Source organism: Coregonus clupeaformis, chromosome 37, assembly GCF_020615455.1.
Source record: "Coregonus clupeaformis isolate EN_2021a chromosome 37, ASM2061545v1, whole genome shotgun sequence".
NCBI lineage: Eukaryota > Metazoa > Chordata > Actinopteri > Salmoniformes > Salmonidae > Coregonus > Coregonus clupeaformis.
In genome coordinates this window covers 32,806,088-32,825,655 of record NC_059228.1, presented here as the reverse complement: position 1 = coordinate 32,825,655, position 19,568 = coordinate 32,806,088, and the positions used below count along the sequence as shown (strand labels likewise).

General features: G+C 49.7%; 1 protein-coding gene across 8 annotated transcripts in view; it reads right to left on the bottom strand.

Annotated features, from left to right (window-relative positions):
• The window catches only part of LOC121572793 (WD repeat containing planar cell polarity effector), a 146,621-nt gene that overhangs the window by 58,780 nt on the left and 68,273 nt on the right, over positions 1-19,568 (bottom strand). For all 8 annotated transcript variants that reach the window (XR_006657922.1, XR_006657923.1, XR_006001918.2 and 5 more), the window contains exons 6-9: positions 19,291-19,350; positions 17,333-17,447; positions 11,793-11,929; positions 5,351-5,551 (exon numbers count right to left, since the gene is read on the bottom strand). Coding sequence is in view for 4 of the 8 variants with exons in the window: in XM_041884827.2 (XP_041740761.2) it covers positions 5,351-5,551; positions 11,793-11,929; positions 17,333-17,447; positions 19,291-19,350 (513 nt within the window). In the remaining 4 variants the exon portion in view is untranslated. The remainder of the gene's footprint in view (positions 1-5,350; positions 5,552-11,792; positions 11,930-17,332; positions 17,448-19,290; positions 19,351-19,568) is intronic.

Here is a 19,568-nt window from a genome sequence, read left to right as displayed (position 1 = left end):
ATGAGTAGGGGTAGGAGTAGGGATATAAGTAGGAGTAGGGATAGCGTATGGGTAGGAGTAAGGAGTAGGGGTAGGAGTAGGGATAGGAATATGAGTAGGGATAGGAGTATGGATAGGATTAGAAGTAGGGATAGGACTAGGGATAGGACTAGGGGTATGAGTAGGGGTAGGGATAGGAGTAGGGATAGGAGTAGGGGTAGGGATATGAGTAGGGGTAGGAGTAGGAGTAGGGATAGGAGTAGTGATGGGAGTAGTGATAGGAGTAGGAGTAGGGATAGGAGTAGGAATAGGAGTAGTGATAGGAGTAGGAGTAGAGATAGGAGTAGGGGTAGGGAATGAGTAGGAATAGGAGTAGTAATATGAGTAGGGATAGGAGTAGGAGTAGGGATAGGAGTATGAATAGGAGTAGTAATCTGAGTAGGAGTAGGGATAGGAGTAGGAGTAGGAGTAGGGGTAGGGGTAGGAGTAGAGATAGGAGTAAGGATAGGCGTAGGAGTAGGGATAGGAGTAAGGATAGGAGTAGTGATGGGAGTAGGAGTAGGGATAGGACTAGGGATAGGAGTAGAAGTAGGGATAGGAGTAGGGATAGGACTAGGGATAGGAGTAGAAGTAGGGATGGGAGTAGGGATAGGACTAAGGGTATGATTAGAAGTAGGGATATGAGTAGGGATAGGACTAGGGGTATGAGTAGGGGTAGGGATAGGAGTAGGGGTAGGGATTTGAGTAGGGGTAGGAGTAGGGATAGAAGTAGGAGTAGGAGTAGGAATAGGAGTAGGAGTAGGGATAGCGTATGGGTAGGAGTAAGGAGTAGGGGTAGGAGTAGGGATAGGAATAGGAGTAGGGATAGGAGTAGGGATAGGATTAGAAGTAGGGATAGGAGTAGGGATAGGACTAGGGGTATGAGTAGGGGTAGGGATAGGAGTAGGGGTAGGAGTAGGGATAGAAGTAGGAGTAGGGATAGCGTATGGGTAGGAGTAGGGATAGGAATAGGGGTAGGAGTAGGGATAGGAGTAGGGATAGGAGTAGAAGTAGGGATAGGAGTAGGGATAGGACTAGGGGTATGAGTAGGTGTAGGGATAGGAGTAGGAGTAGGGATAGAAGTAGGAGTAGGGATAGCGTATGGGTAGGAGTAAGGGTAGGGGTAGGAGTAGGGATAGGAGTAGGGATAGGAGTAGGAGTAAGGATAGGAGTAGGGATAGGAGTTTCTCAGGGACATACTGCAAGCCCCTAAGAAACCCAGTGAGGGGATACAACCAGATCATCTCCTCTGCTCTGCCACACTAACACGCAACACCCAAGGTCAGGAGTGGGGACTCCCCCAACATCACTATAGACCAGGGGCTGTGCATCATCACATAAAACACAACAGACAGAAAAGAGAGAGAGAGAGAAAGACACAAACCGAGACAGAACAGAGAGAGAGAGAGAAAAGATAAGGGAGAGAGAGAGACAAACAGAGACAGAAAAGCACGACCTCCCTCATTCGTTGGTAGGGAGACCGTCTCCTCCCTAGCAAGTAGGTTTGGGACTCCTCCTGTCTATTTCAGTGATTGGTCCAAACTATTGTTCTCCTCTCCTTCCCCGGTCATGGAAGAGAACAGGGGCGGGGCCAGCTGAGAGCCTGGCCCCTTGTTCACAGCACCGGGCCTCACACAGACAATTACACAGCTCACAGAGCACAGAAAGACAGGGGCAGAGACAGAGTGAAGGAGAGATCAGGGAGGGATGTAAGGGAAGGGAGTGAGGGGGGAGGGAGAGGGTGAAGGGTGGAGGGAGAGGGGAGGGAGGGGTGAGAGGGTGAGGGGTGGAGGGAGAGGGGAGGGAGGGGGTGAGAGGGTGAGGGGTGGAGGGAGAGGGTGAGAGGGATGTTTTGGTGATGAGAATGAATACGCTTGGGGGGGTGGGTAAAAGGTAGGTACGGTTAGACAAAGTCAATGAAGAAGTTTGGAAGGTAAAGGTAGGAACGGTTAGACAAAGTCAATGAAGAAGTTTGGGAGGTAAAGGTAGGTACGGTTAGACAAAGTCAATGAAGAAGTTTGGAAGGTAAAGGTAGGTACGGTTAGACAAAGTCAATGAAGAAGTTTGGGAGGTAAAGGTAGGTATGGTTAGACAAAGTCAATGAAGAAGTTTGGGAGGTAAAGGTAGGTATGGTTAGACAAAGTCAATGAAGAAGTTTGGGAGGTAAAGGTAGGTATGGTTAGACAAAGTCAACACGTATACACACATGGGCACGAACACACACACACACTCACTACATAGTTGTAAGACTGTATAGCACTGTCTAGACCTCACCCCTGGGTGTTTTCACAAATCTAAGAGCTCTTCTGAAAATCTGAAATCATAACACAAATTGTTACATTACAGCAAATACTAGGCCATTAATCTAAGTAATTCATGGAAGGTTTTGTTCTATATTTCTATATTTAGGAAACCATGCTGTTGTCCTTTGATTGAGTTTCATCATTTGTTAGGTGTCTAAATAAATAACTATATAGTCCCATGTTCAGTAAAATGTGTGAGTTCTGTTTTATTCTTGAAGTCATGTGTTTGTTGTCATCTAGAGACACCATGTAGGGAGGAATGGATATCCATGTCTGGAATAATTCATTCATAATTTGGGTGGAATCACACATTTAGATCAAACAACAGAGGAGAAACTGCTTAGAGACATAACTGGACAACAAAACACAGAGAGACACACAGAACCCCCCCCCACACACACACACACACACTGAACGCAAAACAGACATGAAATAAAAAAAAGTGGTTTCCTTCTTTTTTTAACAGAAATTCCAAGAATCATTTCAAATGTTAACTAAATGTTAAATAAATCATAAATCATATTTCTCATGTTGTATAGAACTAAGACCACATAGGGAACAGGAATCAGGCTTTTAAATGTCTGGAGCGAGTGTTAAATAGGCTTAGCATGGCAGATATCTGGCTGAACAAAAGAAACGTATATATGAGCTTGAAGTGATTGAAGTCCCTGGCTCTCTTCTCCGTAGTCTTCTCAGATGAGCTCTGAGTGTTTGATTCTCTCCACACCTCTTAAATAAACTGCTTGTTTAATTTCACACCGCGCCATCAAAACGCACGCACGTACGCACGCGAAAGCACACACACTTCATTTTACACCTCGCATCTGAAAAATGACAACAAACACTTTCATTAGAGAAACGATGCAAGAGAGGGGACTTTAATGTTCTTTTAAAACCAAGGAGGGAGGAGGGGAAAACATAAAATAACTAGGTGAAGGAGGAGTGTGATAAACGAGTGCAGAGAGTGTTCCTAAACAAGCAGAAAAGCGTACGACAGCATCTGCTTTGATGATTTCAATATTCATTTTTTTCTCTCCTTCCCTGTTCTTTTAGCATTTTGTTTTCATGTGATTGGCGACGCTCTTCCTCCCGCCTCTTCTCTATGCTGGTGCATATTTACATACGTTTACAGGAGGTGCGAGGCGCCAGGGCTTAAGCCGTGTTCATTTGGTAATTTTGGTTTCTCCGTCTGCTTTTCGGCGATGGTACGTTACTCCTACGCAGGTTGCCACGGAAACAGGTCACATAGGGTTATCACAGGGGCTGAGAGGTGACACACACACACACAGGGGCTGAGAGGTGGAAGCAGACAGGCATGCTCGTACACACGACCACCGTAAAGTCACATCAACTGCTTAGTTAGTTCCCCTTGTTTTAGGAGATGGCGTAGAACATACTGTAAGACGCCACCCTTGAGATGGCTAATGCACCATTCCCAAATCCCATCCACACACAGACACGTGCACACACACACACACCGTGTGACCGCGTGTAAGGATTGTTCTGGAAAAGAGATGGAAAGAGAGAAAAGATGACAGACAACAAAGAGCAAGAACAAGAGAGAGAGAGAGAGAGAGAGAGAGAGAGAGAGAGAGAGAGGGAGGGGGTGAGAGCGGGAGGGAGGGAGGGGGTGAGAGCGAGAGAGAGAGAGAGGGAGGGAGGGAGGGAGGGAGTGCCTTTAAGCCTGACCACTGGAGCATCTCTTCTTTATCATTAAAGGCCCCTCTATTATTGAAGAGGTTGTGTGTGTGTGATATTATTGAAGAGATCATGACAGAGATGCTCTATAATGTTGAAGAGATCATGCCAGAGATGCTCTATAATGTTGAAGAGATCATGCCAGAGATGCTCTATAATGTTGAAGAGATCATGCCAGAGATGCTCTATAATGTTGAAGAGATCATGCCAGAGATGCTCTATCATGTTGAAGAGATCATGCCAGAGATGCTCTATCATGTTGAAGAGATCATGCCAGAGATGCTCTATCATGTTGAAGAGATCATGCCAGAGATGCGCTATCATGTTGAAGAGATCATGCCAGAGATGCTCTATAATGTTGAAGAGATCATGCCAGAGATGCTCTATCATGTTGAAGAGATCATGCCAGAGATGCTCTATAATGTTGAAGAGATCATGCCAGAGATGCTCTATCATGTTGAAGAGATCATGCCAGAGATGCTCTATAATGTTGAAGAGATCATGCCAGAGATGCTCTATAATGTTGAAGAGATCATGCCAGAGATGCTCTATCATGTGGAAGAGATCATGCCAGAGATGCTCTATAATGTTGAAGAGATCATGCCAGAGATGCTCTATCATGTTGAAGAGATCATGCCAGAGATGCTCTATAATGTTGAAGAGATCATGCCAGAGATGCTCTATCATGTTGAAGAGATCATGCCAGAGATGCTCTATCATGTTGAAGAGATCATGCCAGAGATGCTCTATCATGTTGAAGAGATCATGCCAGAGATGCTCTATCATGTTGAAGAGATCATGCCAGAGATGCTCTATCATGTTGAAGAGATCATGCCAGAGATGCTCTATAATGTTGAAGAGATCATGCCAGAGATGCTCTATCATGTTGAAGAGATCATGCCAGAGATGCTCTATCATGTTGAAGAGATCATGCCAGAGATGCTCTATAATGTTGAAGAGATCATGCCAGAGATGCTCTATAATGTTGAAGAGATCATGCCAGAGATGCTCTATCATGTTGAAGAGATCATGCCAGAGATGCTCTATAATGTTGAAGAGATCATGCCAGAGATGCTCTATAATGTTGAAGAGATCATGCCAGAGATGCTCTATAATGTTGATACAGGCATTGGTTTCTCCCTTCCCTCTCCTCGTCCCCTGAATACTACACGTTTGACTACTGTAACACACTCTTCAAATGGAAGGACTAGATCCATAAAGTGCTTTCATTTCTAAACGGTAAAACAGATATGTATGAAAACTGCCTCAAATAAAAGGTGACATTAGCTTCAATGTGTAAATACATTTGAGGTGAGTGTGTGTGTGTTAACCTTGAGGCCCTCGGTACTGGAGCAGCTCAGTAGCACTAGGTTGTCCCTCTCAGTGTGTGTATGGCTAGGGGTCCAGGGCCACAGTTCTTCATTAGTGTTAGCCAGGGACCACCAACACACTGCTACGTCCTGGAGACAGTTCAGACCCACACGTCTGCCCTGCCTGCGCCCCGCGGAGCCACGCACCTCCACACACACCACCTAGAGAGAGGGAGATACCGTTACTACACACGTCTGCCCAGCCGGCGCCGCCTAACACCTTTCCACACACACAATAGTGGCAGCTCTACAATTGCAGGGATTTCTTTCCCTCTGATGTTGACTGTGGAGAGGAGAGGGGAAGAGAAAGCTAATGTCAGGCCACAAGAAACCATCTCTCTCTCTCGCTATCTCTCTCTCTCTCTCGCTCTCCCTCCCTCCCTCCCTCCCTCCCTCCACCTCCCTCCCTCCCTCCCTCCCTCCCTCCCTCCCTCCCTCCACATCCATCCGTCTCTCTCCCTATACCTCATTCTCTCTCTCTCCCTCCCTCTCTTTTTCCTCTCTCTCATTTTCTCTCCATCCCAAATGTTGTAGAATACAGACAATACAAGTCACATCATCAAAGACCCTTTCTTACCCCTGACGTATCAACCCCCCGTTTTTAACGTTCGAAGCAAAGTGTGATTTCAGTCACAACAAAGATCATCCATTTCTTTGGATGAGACTTCTTGGTTATGCACGCCCCTCCGCTCACGCTCCAGTCCTTAGCGCTACGTGGCGGCGCTAAGCTAACCGCTAACCCTGGCATTATCACATTACTAGCAGGCTTTTGTTGGGGCACGGGAAGGCTACGCGGGGCGGGACAAGGGGGCTCTGAAAGCAATCGCTCCTGCTGTACGTCTGGCTCCAGAAGCAGGGGCCTGATAAGGGAATCCCCTTCCCCTGACCCCCCCCCCCCTACCCCCTAGCCCCCCTGGATGGTACAGCCCAGCCCTGGTCCACTGGATGGTACAACCCAGCCCTGGTCCACTGGGCTAAGCTAGAAAAACAGGCTGCTAGCTAATCCCCCAGAAAGTGGTTTTGATTATTGCTGACCAGCAAACACCAGAAGAAGAAAAGATGGGAAAGCAAGGAGGATAGAGGGAAGAGGGTGGAGGGAGGAAACAGAGAGACGAAAAGGAGGGGGGAGGATAGAGGGAAGAGGGTGGAGGGAGGAAACAGAGAGACGAAAAGGAGGGGGGAGGATAGAGGGAAGAGGGTGGAGGGAGGAGACGGAGAGACAAAAAGGAGGGGGGAGGATAGAGGGAATAGGGTTAAGAGATACGTGTTGTTTTGACATCCATTAGTACTTAGTTGATTGTCTGTTAATCCATGTGTTTGTGGGTTTATTTAAGTATTCCTTCATTTATTTATGGATCAATTTATTAGTTTATTTATTCATTCTTCACGTAAACGAGTACTCTTGCCCTCTTCTCTTCTGACGATATTTCATCCCTATATCCCCCTCTTCTCTCTCTCTCCTCCATCCCTATATCCCCCTCTCCTCTCTCTCTCCTCCATCCCTATATCCCCCTCTCCTCTCTCTCTCCTCCATCCCTATATCCCCCTCTCCTCTCTCTCTCCTCCATCCCTATATCCCCCTCTCCTCTCTCTCTTCATCCCTATATCCCCCTCTTCTCTCTCTCTCCTCCATCCCTATATCCCCCTCCTCTCTCTCTCTCCTCCATCCCTATATCCCCTCTCCTCTCTTTCTCCTCCATATCTATATCCCCCTCTCCTCTCTTTCTTCTCCATCCCTTTATCCCCTCTTCTCTCTCTCCTCCATCCCTATATCCCCCTCTCCTCTCTCTCTCCTCCATCCCTATATCCCCCTCTCCTCCATCCCTATATCCCCCTCTCCTCTCTCTCTCCTCCATCCCTATATCCCCCCTCTCCTCCATCCCTATATCCCCCTCTCCTCTCTCTCTCCTCCATCCCTATACCCCCCTCTCCTCCATCCCTATATCCCCCTCTCCCCTCTCTCTCTCCTCCATCCCTATATCCCCTCTCCTCTCTCTCTCCTCCATCCCTATACCCCCTCTCCTCTCTCTCTCCTCCATCCCTATATCCCCCTCTTCTCTCTCTCCTCCATCCCTATATCCCCCTCTCCTCTCTCTCTCCTCCATCCCTATATCCCCTCTCCTCTCTCTCTCCTCCATCCCTATACCCCCCTCTCCTCTCTCTCTCCTCCATCCCTATATCCCCCTCTTCTCTCTCTCTCCTCCATCCCTATATCCCCTCTCCTCTCTCTCTCCTCCATCCCTATATCCCCCTCTCCTCTCTCTCTCCTCCATCCCTATACCCCCCTCTCCTCTCTCTCCTCCATCCCTATATCCCCCTCTCCTCTCTCTCTCCTCCATCCCTATATCCCCCTCTCCTCCATCCCTATATCCCCCTCTCCTCTCTCTCTCATCCATCCCTATACCCCCCTCTCCTCCATCCCTATACCCCCCTCTCCTCCATCCCTATATCCCCCTCTTCTCTCTCTCTCCTCCATCCCTATATCCCCCTCTCCTCTCTCTCCTCCATCCCTATATCCCCTCTCCTCTCTTTCTTCTCCATCCCTATATCCCCTCTTCTCTCTCTCCTCCATCCCTATACCCCCCTCTCCTCCATCCCTATATCCCCCTCTCCTCCATCCCTATATCCCCCTCTCCTCCATCCCTATATCCCTCTCTCCTCTCTCTCTCCTTCATCCCTATATCCCCCCTCCTCTCTCTCTCTCCTCCATCCCTATATCCCCCTCTCCTCCATCCCTATACCCCCCTCTCCTCCATCCCTATATCCCCCTCTCCTCCATCCCTATATCCCCCTCTCCTCCATCCCTATATCCCCCTCTCCTCTCTCTCTCCTCCATCCCTATACCCCCCTCTCCTCCATCCCTATATCCCCCTCTCCTCCATCCCTATACCCCCCTCTCCTCCATCCCTATATCCCCCTCTCCTCCATCCCTATACCCCCCTCTCCTCCATCCCTATATCCCCCTCTCCTCCATCCCTATATCCCCCTCCTCTCTCTCCTTCATCCCTATATCCCCCTCTCCCCCATCCCTATATCCCCCTCTCCTCCATCCCTATATCCCCCTCCTCTCTCTCCTTCATCCCTATATCCCTCTCCTCTCTCTCTCCTCCATCCCTATATCCCCCTCTCCTCTCTCTCTCCTCCATCCCTATATCCCCTCTCCTCTCTCTCTCCTCCATCCCTATATCCCCCTCTCCTCCATCCCTATACCCCCTCTCCTCTCTCTCTCCTCCATCCCTATATCCCCCTCTCCTCTCTCTCTCCTCCATCCCTATATCCCCCTCTCCTCTCTCTCTCCTCCATCCCTATACCCCCCTCTCCTCCATCCCTATACCCCCCTCTCCTCTCTCTCTCCTCCATCCCTATATCCCCCTCTCCTCTCTCTCTCCTCCATCCCTATACCCCCCTCTCCTCTCTCTCTCCTCCATCCCTATATCCCCCCTCTCCTCTCTCTCTCCTCCATCCCTATATCCCCTCTCCTCTCTCTCTCCTCCATCCCTATATCCCCCTCTCCTCCATCCCTATACCCCCCTCTCCTCTCTCTCTCCTCCATCCCTATATCCCCCCTCTCCTCTCTCTCTCCTCCATCCCTATACCCCCTCTCCTCTCTCTCTCCTCCATCCCTATATCCCCCCTCTCCTCTCTCTCTCCTCCATCCCTATATCCCCCTCTCCTCTCTCTCTCCTCCATCCCTATACCCCCTCTCCTCTCTCTCTCCTCCATCCCTATACCCCCCTCTCCTCTCTCTCTCCTCCATCCCTATATCCCCCTCTTCTCTCTCTCTCCTCCATCCCTATATCCCCCTCTCCCCTCTCTCTCTCTTCATCCCTATAACCCCCTCTCCTCTCTCTCTCCTCCATCCCTATATCCCCCTCTCCTCCATCCCTATACCCCCTCTCCTCTCTCTCTCCTCCATCCCTATATCCCCCTCTCCTCTCTCTCTCCTCCATCCCTATACCCCCCTCTCCTCTCTCTCTCCTCCATCCCTATATCCCCCTCTCCTCCATCCCTATATCCCCCTCTCCCCTCTCTCTCTCTTCATCCCTATAACCCCCTCTCCTCTCTCTCTCCTCCATCCCTATATCCCCCTCTCCTCTCTCTCTCTCTCTCTCTCTCTCCATCCATATATCCCCCTCTACTTGTCCCATGCCTATAGCAGTGCTGTAGTGAATAGTCTAGTCATGTTTGTTTGTGTGTTTGTGTGTGTGAATAGACTCTGTTTGCACCTCCATTGTGTGTTCAGTCCAGCAGATAAAGCTCAATGAAATACTATTTGAAATGGCTCAGACAATGATCTGAGGAACACAAAAGACATGCAATATCACCTGTCTGTGTCATTGGGGCTCGGTGTGGGTGTGTGAGGGGACGGGTGTGTGGGGGTGGTGAGACGTGTGTGTGTGTGTATTTGCTGTGGCAGCGATAGCTCTGCTCATCAGGCATGGTGAGTGTGTGTGTGTGTATGTGTGTGTGTGAGCGTGTGTTCCCCCCAAGCACCACGAGAGCTCATTACAGAGGCCTCAGCGTTGTGGCCCGCAGAGCGTGGCGGCACATCCCCAAAATATGCTCATTTCCAAAATAACAACCCCAAACCACCCACCCGCATTAATAATGGAGGGGTAGATAGACAAACGACTTTAAACAGCACCACAAACAATATCAGAGAGAAAAGACTGAGGACATCGGGGTTCTAACTGCTGGTATAGGGGTCTCACCATACTGCTGGTATAGTGGTCTCACCATACTGCTGGTATAGGGGTCTCACCATACTGCTGGTATAGTGGTCTCACCATACTGCTGGTATAGCTGTCTCACCATACTGCTGGTATAGTGGTCTCACCATACTGCTGGTATAGGGTCTCACCATACTGCTGGTATAGTGGTCTCACCATACTGCTGGTATAGTGGTCTCACCATACTGCTGGTATAGTGGTCTCACCATACTGCTGGTATAGGGTCTCACCATACTGCTGGTATAGTGGTCTCACCATACTGCTGGTATAGTGGTCTCACCATACTGCTGGTATAGTGGTCTCACCATACTGCTGGTATAGTGGTCTCACCATACTGCTGGTATAGGGGTCTCACCATACTGCTGGTATAGTGGTCTCACCATACTGCTGGTATAGTGGTCTCACCATACTGCTGGTATAGGGGTCTCACCATACTGCTGGTATAGTGGTCTCACCATACTGCTGGTATAGTGGTCTCACCATACTGCTGGTATAGTACATGACCAAAAGTATGTGGACACCTGCTTGTCGAACATCTCATTCTAAAATCATGGGCATCAATATAGAGTTGGTCCCCCTTTGCTGCTATAACAGCCTCCACTCTTCTGGGAAGGCTTTCCATTAGATGTTGGAACATCGCTGCGGGGACTTGCTTCCATTCAGCCACAAGAGCATTAGTGAGGTCGGGCACTGATGTTGGGCAATTAGGCCTGGCTCGCGGTCGTTGTTCCAATTCATCCCAAAGGTGTTCGATGGGGTTGAAGTCAGGGCTCTGTGCAAGCCACTCCAATTCTTCCACACTGATCTCGACAAACCATTTCTGTATGGACCTCGCTTTGTGCATGCTGAAACAGGCAAGGGCCTTCCCCAAACTGTTGCCACAAAGTGGTAAGCACAGAACCATCTAGAATGTCATTGTATGCGGTAGCGTTAAGATTTCCCTTCACTGGAACTAAGGGCCCTAGCCCGAACCATGAAAAACAGCCCCAGACCATTATTCCTCCTCCACCAAACCTTACAGTTGGCACTATGCATTCGGGCAGGCAGCGTTCTCCTGGCATCCGCCAAACTCAGATTCGTCCATCGGACTGCCAGATAGTGAAGCGTGATTAATCACTTCAGAGATCGCGTTTCCACTGATCTTAGGCTTGTGTGCAGCTGTTCAGCCATGGAAACCCATTTCATGAAACTCCCGACGAACAGTTATTGTGCTGACGTTGCTTCCAGAGGCAGTTTGGAACTTAGTAGTGAGTGCTGCAACCGAGGACAGACGATATTTATGCACTATGCGCTTCAGCACACGGCGGTCCCGTTCTGTGAGCTTGTGTGGCCTACCACTTCACGGCTGAGCCGTTGTTGCTCCTAGACGTTTCCACTTCACAATAACAGCACTTACAGTTGACCAGGGCAGCTCTAGCAGGGCAGAAATTTGACGAACTGACTTGTTGGAAAGGTGGCATCCTATGACGGTGCCACGTTGAAAGTCACTGAGCTCTTCAGTAAGGCCATTCTACTGCCAATGTTTGTCTATGGAGATTGCATGGCTGTGTGCTCAATTTTATACACCTGTCAGCAACGGGTGTGGCTGAAATAGCCGAATCCACTAATTTGGAGGGGTGTCCACATACTTTTGTATATATAGTGTATGTGTGTGCAGTGTGTGTGTACTGTACCTTGAATTCTGATGGAGAGAGTTTCTCCAGTCGGTGGCTGGTGTCAGGTGATCCCTGGTTCTTCCTGTTCAGATAGACAACACACACCTGACTCTTCTCCAGGAACGACAGCAGCAGCAGCCTATCACTGAGCACGGCTGGGGATGACATCACACACAAAGGGTAAAGGTCAAGGTCTTAGACGGTGTGGTGCGTGTGACCTGAAGGGTCTGGATAGGAACAAGCAGTGTAATAGTGGAGCTTCCACCTCCCTCCCTCCCTCCCTCCCTCCCTCCCTTCCTCCCTTCCTCCCTCCCTCCCTCCCTCCCTCCCTCCCTCCCTCCCTCCCTCCCTCCCTCCCTCCCTCCCTCCCTTCCCTTCCCTTCCCTTCCCTTCCCTTCCCTTCCCTTCCCTCCCTTCTCTCCCTCCCTCTCTCCCTCCCCTCCCTCCCTCCCTCCCTCCCAAACATTGAATAGTTAGGACAGCGTTTCCCAAACTCCCCAAAGGGGCGCATGTTTACCTTTCTTCCCTAGCAATACACAGCAGATTCAGTCAATTAAAGCTTGATGATGAGTTGATCATTTGAATCAACTATGTAGTGCTAGGGCAAAAAAACTAAATGCACACCACTTGTGGTCCCCAGGACCGAGTTTGAGAAACTCTGAGGTGGACCAAGGGGAAGGGGTAGGAAGTGAATTGGGACCAGCTGTGATAAACTACGGTTTCACCCCGGCCTATGATCTACAGTAGCACTACGATCCATGTTGACATATTTAATGATGGAACTAAGCAGCCATAGAGTCCTTTTCTAAAAGTCTCTGGTTTTTAAGCTCTCACTTCATCCCAATTTCAATGAGGAGCTGTGATTGCATCACACAGCGCAGTAGATTACACATATTTTACACCATCAAAAAGTATTACCGGCTGCTATTTGGCAGACAGAGGCCAAACGGCACATATGCCTCACAGTTAACCCAACATACACCACACATAGTAAACCCCCATTGCACATATGTCAACATGTTGCTCAGAAGCTGGTGTGTGTGTCAACATATTTCTCATTCAGTCAGTCAATGGAATAGCATTAAGTGGATTTTAAGGGGTCTGTTTCCCCCTGCCCCTAATCCCCCCACATCAGCCACCTGGTCTCAAGTGGTCCAACCAACGCCCCCGGTCAATCCTCAATCCCAATCCTTAATTTGGGATTTTGTTGTTGATCGGATTAAATATAATCTAATAATCCCGTTTATAGACACTCTAGTCAGATCAATACCAAACGGACCATTTTAACTTGTTTATGAGTCATCTATAGTTGTGTCCTTAACAGCACCCTATTCCCTATATTGGACTACTTTTGACCAGGGTCCAGAGGGAATAGGTTGCCATTTTGGAAAAACCCTATGCGTAATCTATTAGAAATACACTTTATACATGACTTTGTTTAGGGAAAGTTAAGGCGATCATTGATGGTGGTATTTTATAATCATTGACATGTAGGACTAGTAGTATTAATATAAGTACCAGATAAAGCTAAGTCTTTAATACAGGACATATTATTGGGCATAGGGTTCCAGATACACATACTCAACTGACCTGATTTGAAATGGTATTTTTCTCTCATATTCTGAGGTGATATTTGACGACTTCTCCCTCTCGGAATGCGTGTATATTAATTATTCATTTTCACGCAACCAAAACGTGTGTCAGAAGCATAATTATACACACTCAGACACAAACATAGCACAAGCCATTGCTAATTGCTGTGTAGGTTACTAAATCTAGTGTGTGTGTGTGTGTGTGTGTGTGTGTGTGTGTGTGTGTGTATCAGAACAGTACATGTCATTTTTTCTTCTCCCCACCATTTAATTGGTTTAATAAACAGATACATTTTAAGGAGAGGGGGTTTAACTGCAAATCAGGGTTTGCAGAGCTTGGTGAATGGAGTTTAGTTTAGCAGGATCAAGTGCAATTTCATCCCCTACTAGTCTCAAAGGGCCCACAGGCTACTGATCTGGAGAGGAGGAGAAGGAGGAGAGGAGGAGAGGAGGAGAGGAGGAGAGGAGAGGAGGAGAGAGGAGGAGAGGGAGGAGAGGGGAGGAGGAGGAGGAGAGGGAAGAGAGGAGGAGAGGGGGGAGCGCAAGGGAGAGGAGGGGATGGAAGAAGAGTAGGAGAGAGGAAGGAGAGGAGAGGAGGAGAGAGGAGGAGAGGAGGGAGGGGAGAGAAGGAGCAGAATGGAGGAGGAAATGAAAATAGAGGGAGGAGGGATGGAGAGGAGAGGAGAGGTAAGGGATATAGAGGTGAGGGATGGAGAGGAGAGGTGAGGGATGGAGAGGTGAGGAGAGGAGAGGTGAGGGATGGAGAGGAGAGGAGAGGTGAGGGATGGAGAGGTGAGGGATGGAGAGGTGAGGATAGAGAGGTGAGGGATGGATAGGTGAGAATGGAGAGATGAGGGATGGAGAGGTGAGGGATGGAGAGGTGAGGGATGGAGAGGAGAGGTGAGGGATGTAGAGGTGAGGGATGGAGAGTAGAGGAGAGGTGAGGGATGGAGAGGTGAGGGATGGAGAGGAGAGGAGAGGTAAGGGATATAGAGGTGAGGGATGGAGAGGAGAGGTGAGGGATGGAGAGGTGAGGAGAGGAGAGGTGAGGGATGAGAGGAGAGGAGAGGTGAGGGATGGAGAGGTGAGGGATGGAGAGGTGAGGGATGGATAGGTGAGAATGGAGAGATGAGGGATGGAGAGGTGAGGGATGGAGAGGTGAGGGATGGAGAGGAGAAGTGAGGGATGTAGAGGTGAGGGATGGAGAGTAGAGGAGAGGTGAGGGATGGAGAGGTGAGGGATGGAGAGGAGAGGAGAGGAGAGGTGAGGGATGAGAGTAGAGGAGAGGTGAGGGATGGAGAGGTGAGGAGAGGAGGGGTGAGGGACGGAGAGGTGAGGAGAGGTGAGGGATGGAGAGGTGAGGGATGGAGAGGTAAGGTATGGAGAGGTGAGGTATGGAGAGGTGAGGGATGGATAGGTGAGGGATGGATAGGTGAGGGATGGAGAGATGAAGGATGGAGAGGTGAGGGATGGAGAGATGAAGGATGGAGAGGTGAGGATAGAGAGGTGAGGGATGGAGAGATGAAGGATGGAGAGGTGAGGATGGAGAGGTGAGGGATGGAGAGGTGAGGGATGGAGATGATGGATGGAGAGATAGAAGCGTTAAAATAGTAGAGCAGAGAAAAGCAGAAAGTACAGTAGGAGTCACTGTCTGTAGTCACTGTCTGACGTCACTGTCTGACGTCACTGTCTGACGTCACTGTCTGACGTCACTGTCTGACGTCACTGTCTGACGTCACTGTCTGACGTCACTGTCTGACGTCACTGTCTGTAGTCACTGTCTGACGTCACTGTCTGACGTCACTGTCTGACGTCACTGTCTGACGTCACTCTCTGAAGTCACTCTCTGAAGTCACTGTCTGACGTCACTGTCTGACGTCACTGTCTGACGTCACTGTCTGTAGTCACTGTCTGTAGTCACTGTCTGTAGTCACTGTCTGTAGTCACTGTCTGACGTCACTGTCTGTAGTCACTGTCTGTAGTCACTGTCTGAAGTCACTGTCTGAAGGGGCCTAAGGGACACAGTTATTCACAGTAACTATATCTCCCTTAAATGAGAAGGAGGAGTGGCCAGTGTAGGACAGTACAGGTCTGTTTGTCTGTCCGCCACAGGATAATTGAACACTGACAGATGTGCGAGCCCCCCCCTACTCCTCCCTTACACACACCGCCCCTCCCCGGAACCCACCATCAATTACTCTGGTAATTACTGCCTCTGAGGCTTTCAATGGAGCTCAGCGGGAGGTGTTTATGTGTGTGTGTGTGTGTGTGTGTCTGTGTGTGCATGTCTGTGTGTGTGTGTGTGTGTGTGTGTGTGTGTGTGTGTGTGTGTGTGTGTGTGTGTGTGTGTGTGTGTGTGTATGTGTGTGTATGTGTGCGCGCGCGCGCGCGTATAAGGGTGTGTGTGTGTGTTCTAGGTACAGAGTGGCTTTATCAGGTGTCAGGAGACCGGGGACGGAAGCAGAGCCAACGTTATGAACAAATCATTGATAGAAAAAATACATGGGCTGTGTCCCAAAGGCACCCTACCTCCCCTATGGGCACTGGTCAAAATTAGTGCACTATGCAGGAAATAGGATGCCAGTTGGCACACATCCATTATAAGACATAATTAGCAGGTTTGGGCCGGCGTTCCGTGTTCTGGCCCGGAATGGAGCAGTATTCCCAGGGGAATCCTGGGACGGTGGAAAAACAACTCTGGTCTCCTCTTAATGGAGACCCAGAACACACACACAGAAGGATTAACTGTCAATTAGCTACATAAAGCACCTGAATCATTCACCTGTGGCACCACCTGTCTGTGTGTGTGTTTGTGTTTACGTGAGTGTTGTATGTGTGTGTCTGTGTGTGTGTGTTGTGTGAGTTGAGAATAGGTCATAGGATAACAGAAGGTAGGTCAGGGCTTCAGCACATTCTGTAGCAGGACAGAGGACATACACTACATTACCAAAAGTATGTGGACACCTGCTTGTCGAACATCTCATTCTAAAATCATGGGCATTAATATGGAGTTGGTCCCCCCTTTGCTGCTATAACAGCCTCCACTCTTCTGGGAAGGCTTTCCACTAGATGTTGGAACATTGCTGCTGGGACTTGGTCCATTCAGCCATAAGAGCATTAGTGAGGTCGGGCACTGATGTTGGGCGATTAGGCCTGGCTCGCAGTCGGCGTTCCAATTCATTCCAAAGGTGTTCGATGGGGTTGAGGTCAGGGCTCTGTGCAGGCCAGTCAAGTTCTTCCACACCGATCTCGACAAACCATTTCTGTATGGACCTCACTTTGTGCACGGGGGCATTGTCATGCTGAAACAGGAAAGGGCCTTCCCCAAACTGTTGCCACAAAGTTGGAAGCACAGAACCGTCTAGAATGTCATTGTATGCTGTAGCGTTAAGATTTCCCTTCACTGGAACTAAGGGACCTAGCCTGAACCATGAAAAACAGCCCCAGACCATTATTCCTCCTCCACCAAACTTTACAGTTGGCACTATGCATTCGGGCAGGTAGCTTTCTCCTGGCTTCCGCCAAACCCATATTCGTCCGTCGGACTGCCAGATGGTGAAGCGTGATTCATTACTCCAGAATACGCTTGGCATTGTGCATGGTGATCTTAGGCCATGGCTGCTCGGCCATGGAAACCCATTTCATAAAGCTGCCGACGAACAGTTCTTGTGCTGACGTTGCCTCCAGAGGCAGTTTGGAACTCGGTAGCGAGTGTTGGAACCCAGGACAGACCATTTTTAAGCACTGTTGTTGCTCCTAGATGTTTCCACTTCACAATAACAGCCCTTACAGTTGTGGCTGTATAGCCAACTCCACTAATTTGAAGGGGTATACACATACTTTTGTATATATAGTGTAAGTTTTAAGTCTAAAAACATCTTACACTGATTTTTTAATGAGGAGTGTGTGTGTGTGTGTGTGTGTGTGTGTGTGTGTGTGTGTGTGTGCGCGCATGCAGTAACTCACCATCACTGACAGTGTCGGCAGGCAGACGACCCACGAGAGTCCGGTCCACACACACACGGTCCAGCTGGGGTCCGTTTAGGGTCAGGGTCACCAGCACCCCACTGCTCAGCATGAGCTAAGGAGACACACACATACACACAGAAACATGCACACACACGCACACATCAATGATAAATCTCCACCAACCGCCATCAAAGAGAAAGGAGCTAGGGAAATGGGCTAGGAGCTAGGGAAAGGAGCTAGGAGCTAGGGAAAGGAGCTAGGAGCTAGGGAAAGTGGCTAGGAGCTAGGGAAAGGGGGCTAGGAGCTAGGGAAAGGGGCTAGGAGCTAGGGAAAGGGGGCTAGGAGCTAGGGAAAGGGGGCTAGGAGCTAGGGAAAGGGGGCTAGGAGCTAGGGAAAGAGGGCCAGGAGCTAGGGAAAGGGGGCTAGGAGCTAGGGAAAGGGGGCCTAGGAGCTAGGGAAAGGGGGCTAGGAGATAGGGAAAGGGGGGTAGGAGATAGGGAAAGAGGGCTAGGAGCTAGGGAAAGGGGGGTAGGAGATAGGGAAAGGGGGGTAGGAGATAGGGAAAGAGGGCTAGGAGCTAGGGAAAGGGGGGTAGGAGATAGGGAAAGGGGGGTAGGAGATAGGGAAAGAGGGCTAGGAGCTAGGGAAAGGGGGGTAGGAGATAGGGAAAGAGGGCTAGGAGCTAGGGAAAGAGGGCTGGGGTGTTGTGTTCTCTCTCCAGTGGGTCTCTAGCAGGGTAGAGGGGGTAGGGTGGTAGGGTGGAGGGGCTGGGGTGTTGGGTTCTCTCTCCAGTGGGTCTCTAGCAGGGTAGAGGGGGTAGGGTGGAGGGGCTGGGGTGTTGGGTTCTCTCTCCAGTGGGTCTCTAGCAGGGTAGAGAGGGTAGGGTGGCAGGGTGGAGGGGCTGGGGTGTTGGGTTCTCTCTCCAGTGGGTCTCTAGCAGGGTAGAGGGGGTAGGAGGGGCAGTTAGGGAGCGTCTGGTTCAGGTATTTGATTTCTGACTGACTGGCAAAGGAAGGTGCTCCTTGGACCTGACAAATAATATGTAGTCTACCCATGTCTGACTGTGTGTGTGTCAGAGAGACAGAGAGAGAGAGAGAGAGAGAGAGAGAGAGAGAGAGAGAGAGAGAGAGAGAGAGAGAGAGAGAGAGACACGGAGAGAGAGACACGGAGAGAGAGACACAGAGAGAGAGACACAGAGAGAGAGACACAGAGAGAGAGACACAGAGAGAGAGAGAGAGAGAGAGAGAGAGAGAGAGAGAGAGAGACAGAGACAGAGAGAGACACGGAGAGAGAGACACAGAGAGAGAGACACAGAGAGAGAGACACAGAGAGAGAGACACAGAGAGAGAGACACAGAGAGAGAGACACAGAGAGAGAGACACAGAGAGAGAGACACAGAGAGAGAGAGAGAGACAGAGAGAGACACGGAGAGAGAGACACAGAGAGAGAGACACAGAGAGAGAGACACAGAGAGAGAGACACAGAGAGAGAGAGAGAGAGAGAGAGAGAGAGAGAGAGAGAGAGAGAGAGAGAGAGAGAGAGAGAGACAGAGAGAGAGACAGAGAGAGACAGAGAGAGACACAGAGAGAGAGACACAGAGAGAGAGACACAGAGAGAGACACAGAGAGAGACACACAGAGAGAGAGACACGAGAGAGAGAGAGAGAGAGAGAGAGACGAGAGAGAGAGAGAGAGAGAGAGAGAGAGAGAGAGAGAGAGAGAGAGACAGAGAGAGAGACAGAGAGAGAGACAGAGAGAGAGACAGAGACAGAGAGAGACACGGCGAGAGAGACACAGAGAGAGAGACACAGAGAGAGAGACACAGAGAGAGAGACACAGAGAGAGAGAGAGAGACACAGAGAGAGAGAGAGAGAGAGAGAGAGAGAGAGAGAGAGAGAGAGAGAGAGAGAGAGAGAGAGAGAGAGAGAGAGAGAGAGAGAGTGTAAGGGGGTGTACCTGACAGCAATGCTTGCTCTTCCATCTGGAGTGAGCAACTGAGTTGGTCTGCAACAGCTCCTGAAACACACACAGTGTGAGTGAATAGGGGGAGCGAGAGAGACGAGAGACCGGGAAAGAGGATGCAGGTGAGCGAGCGAGCAAGTGAGTGTCTGTGTGTGTGTGTGTGCATGTGCCCTCCGTGTGTGAGTAAGGGTCAGTCATTCCAGGAGCATTCCAAACACAGCTGGGTGATCGGAGGGGAGGGAGGGGGGCCTAGATGTTTCTAGTTTCAGACA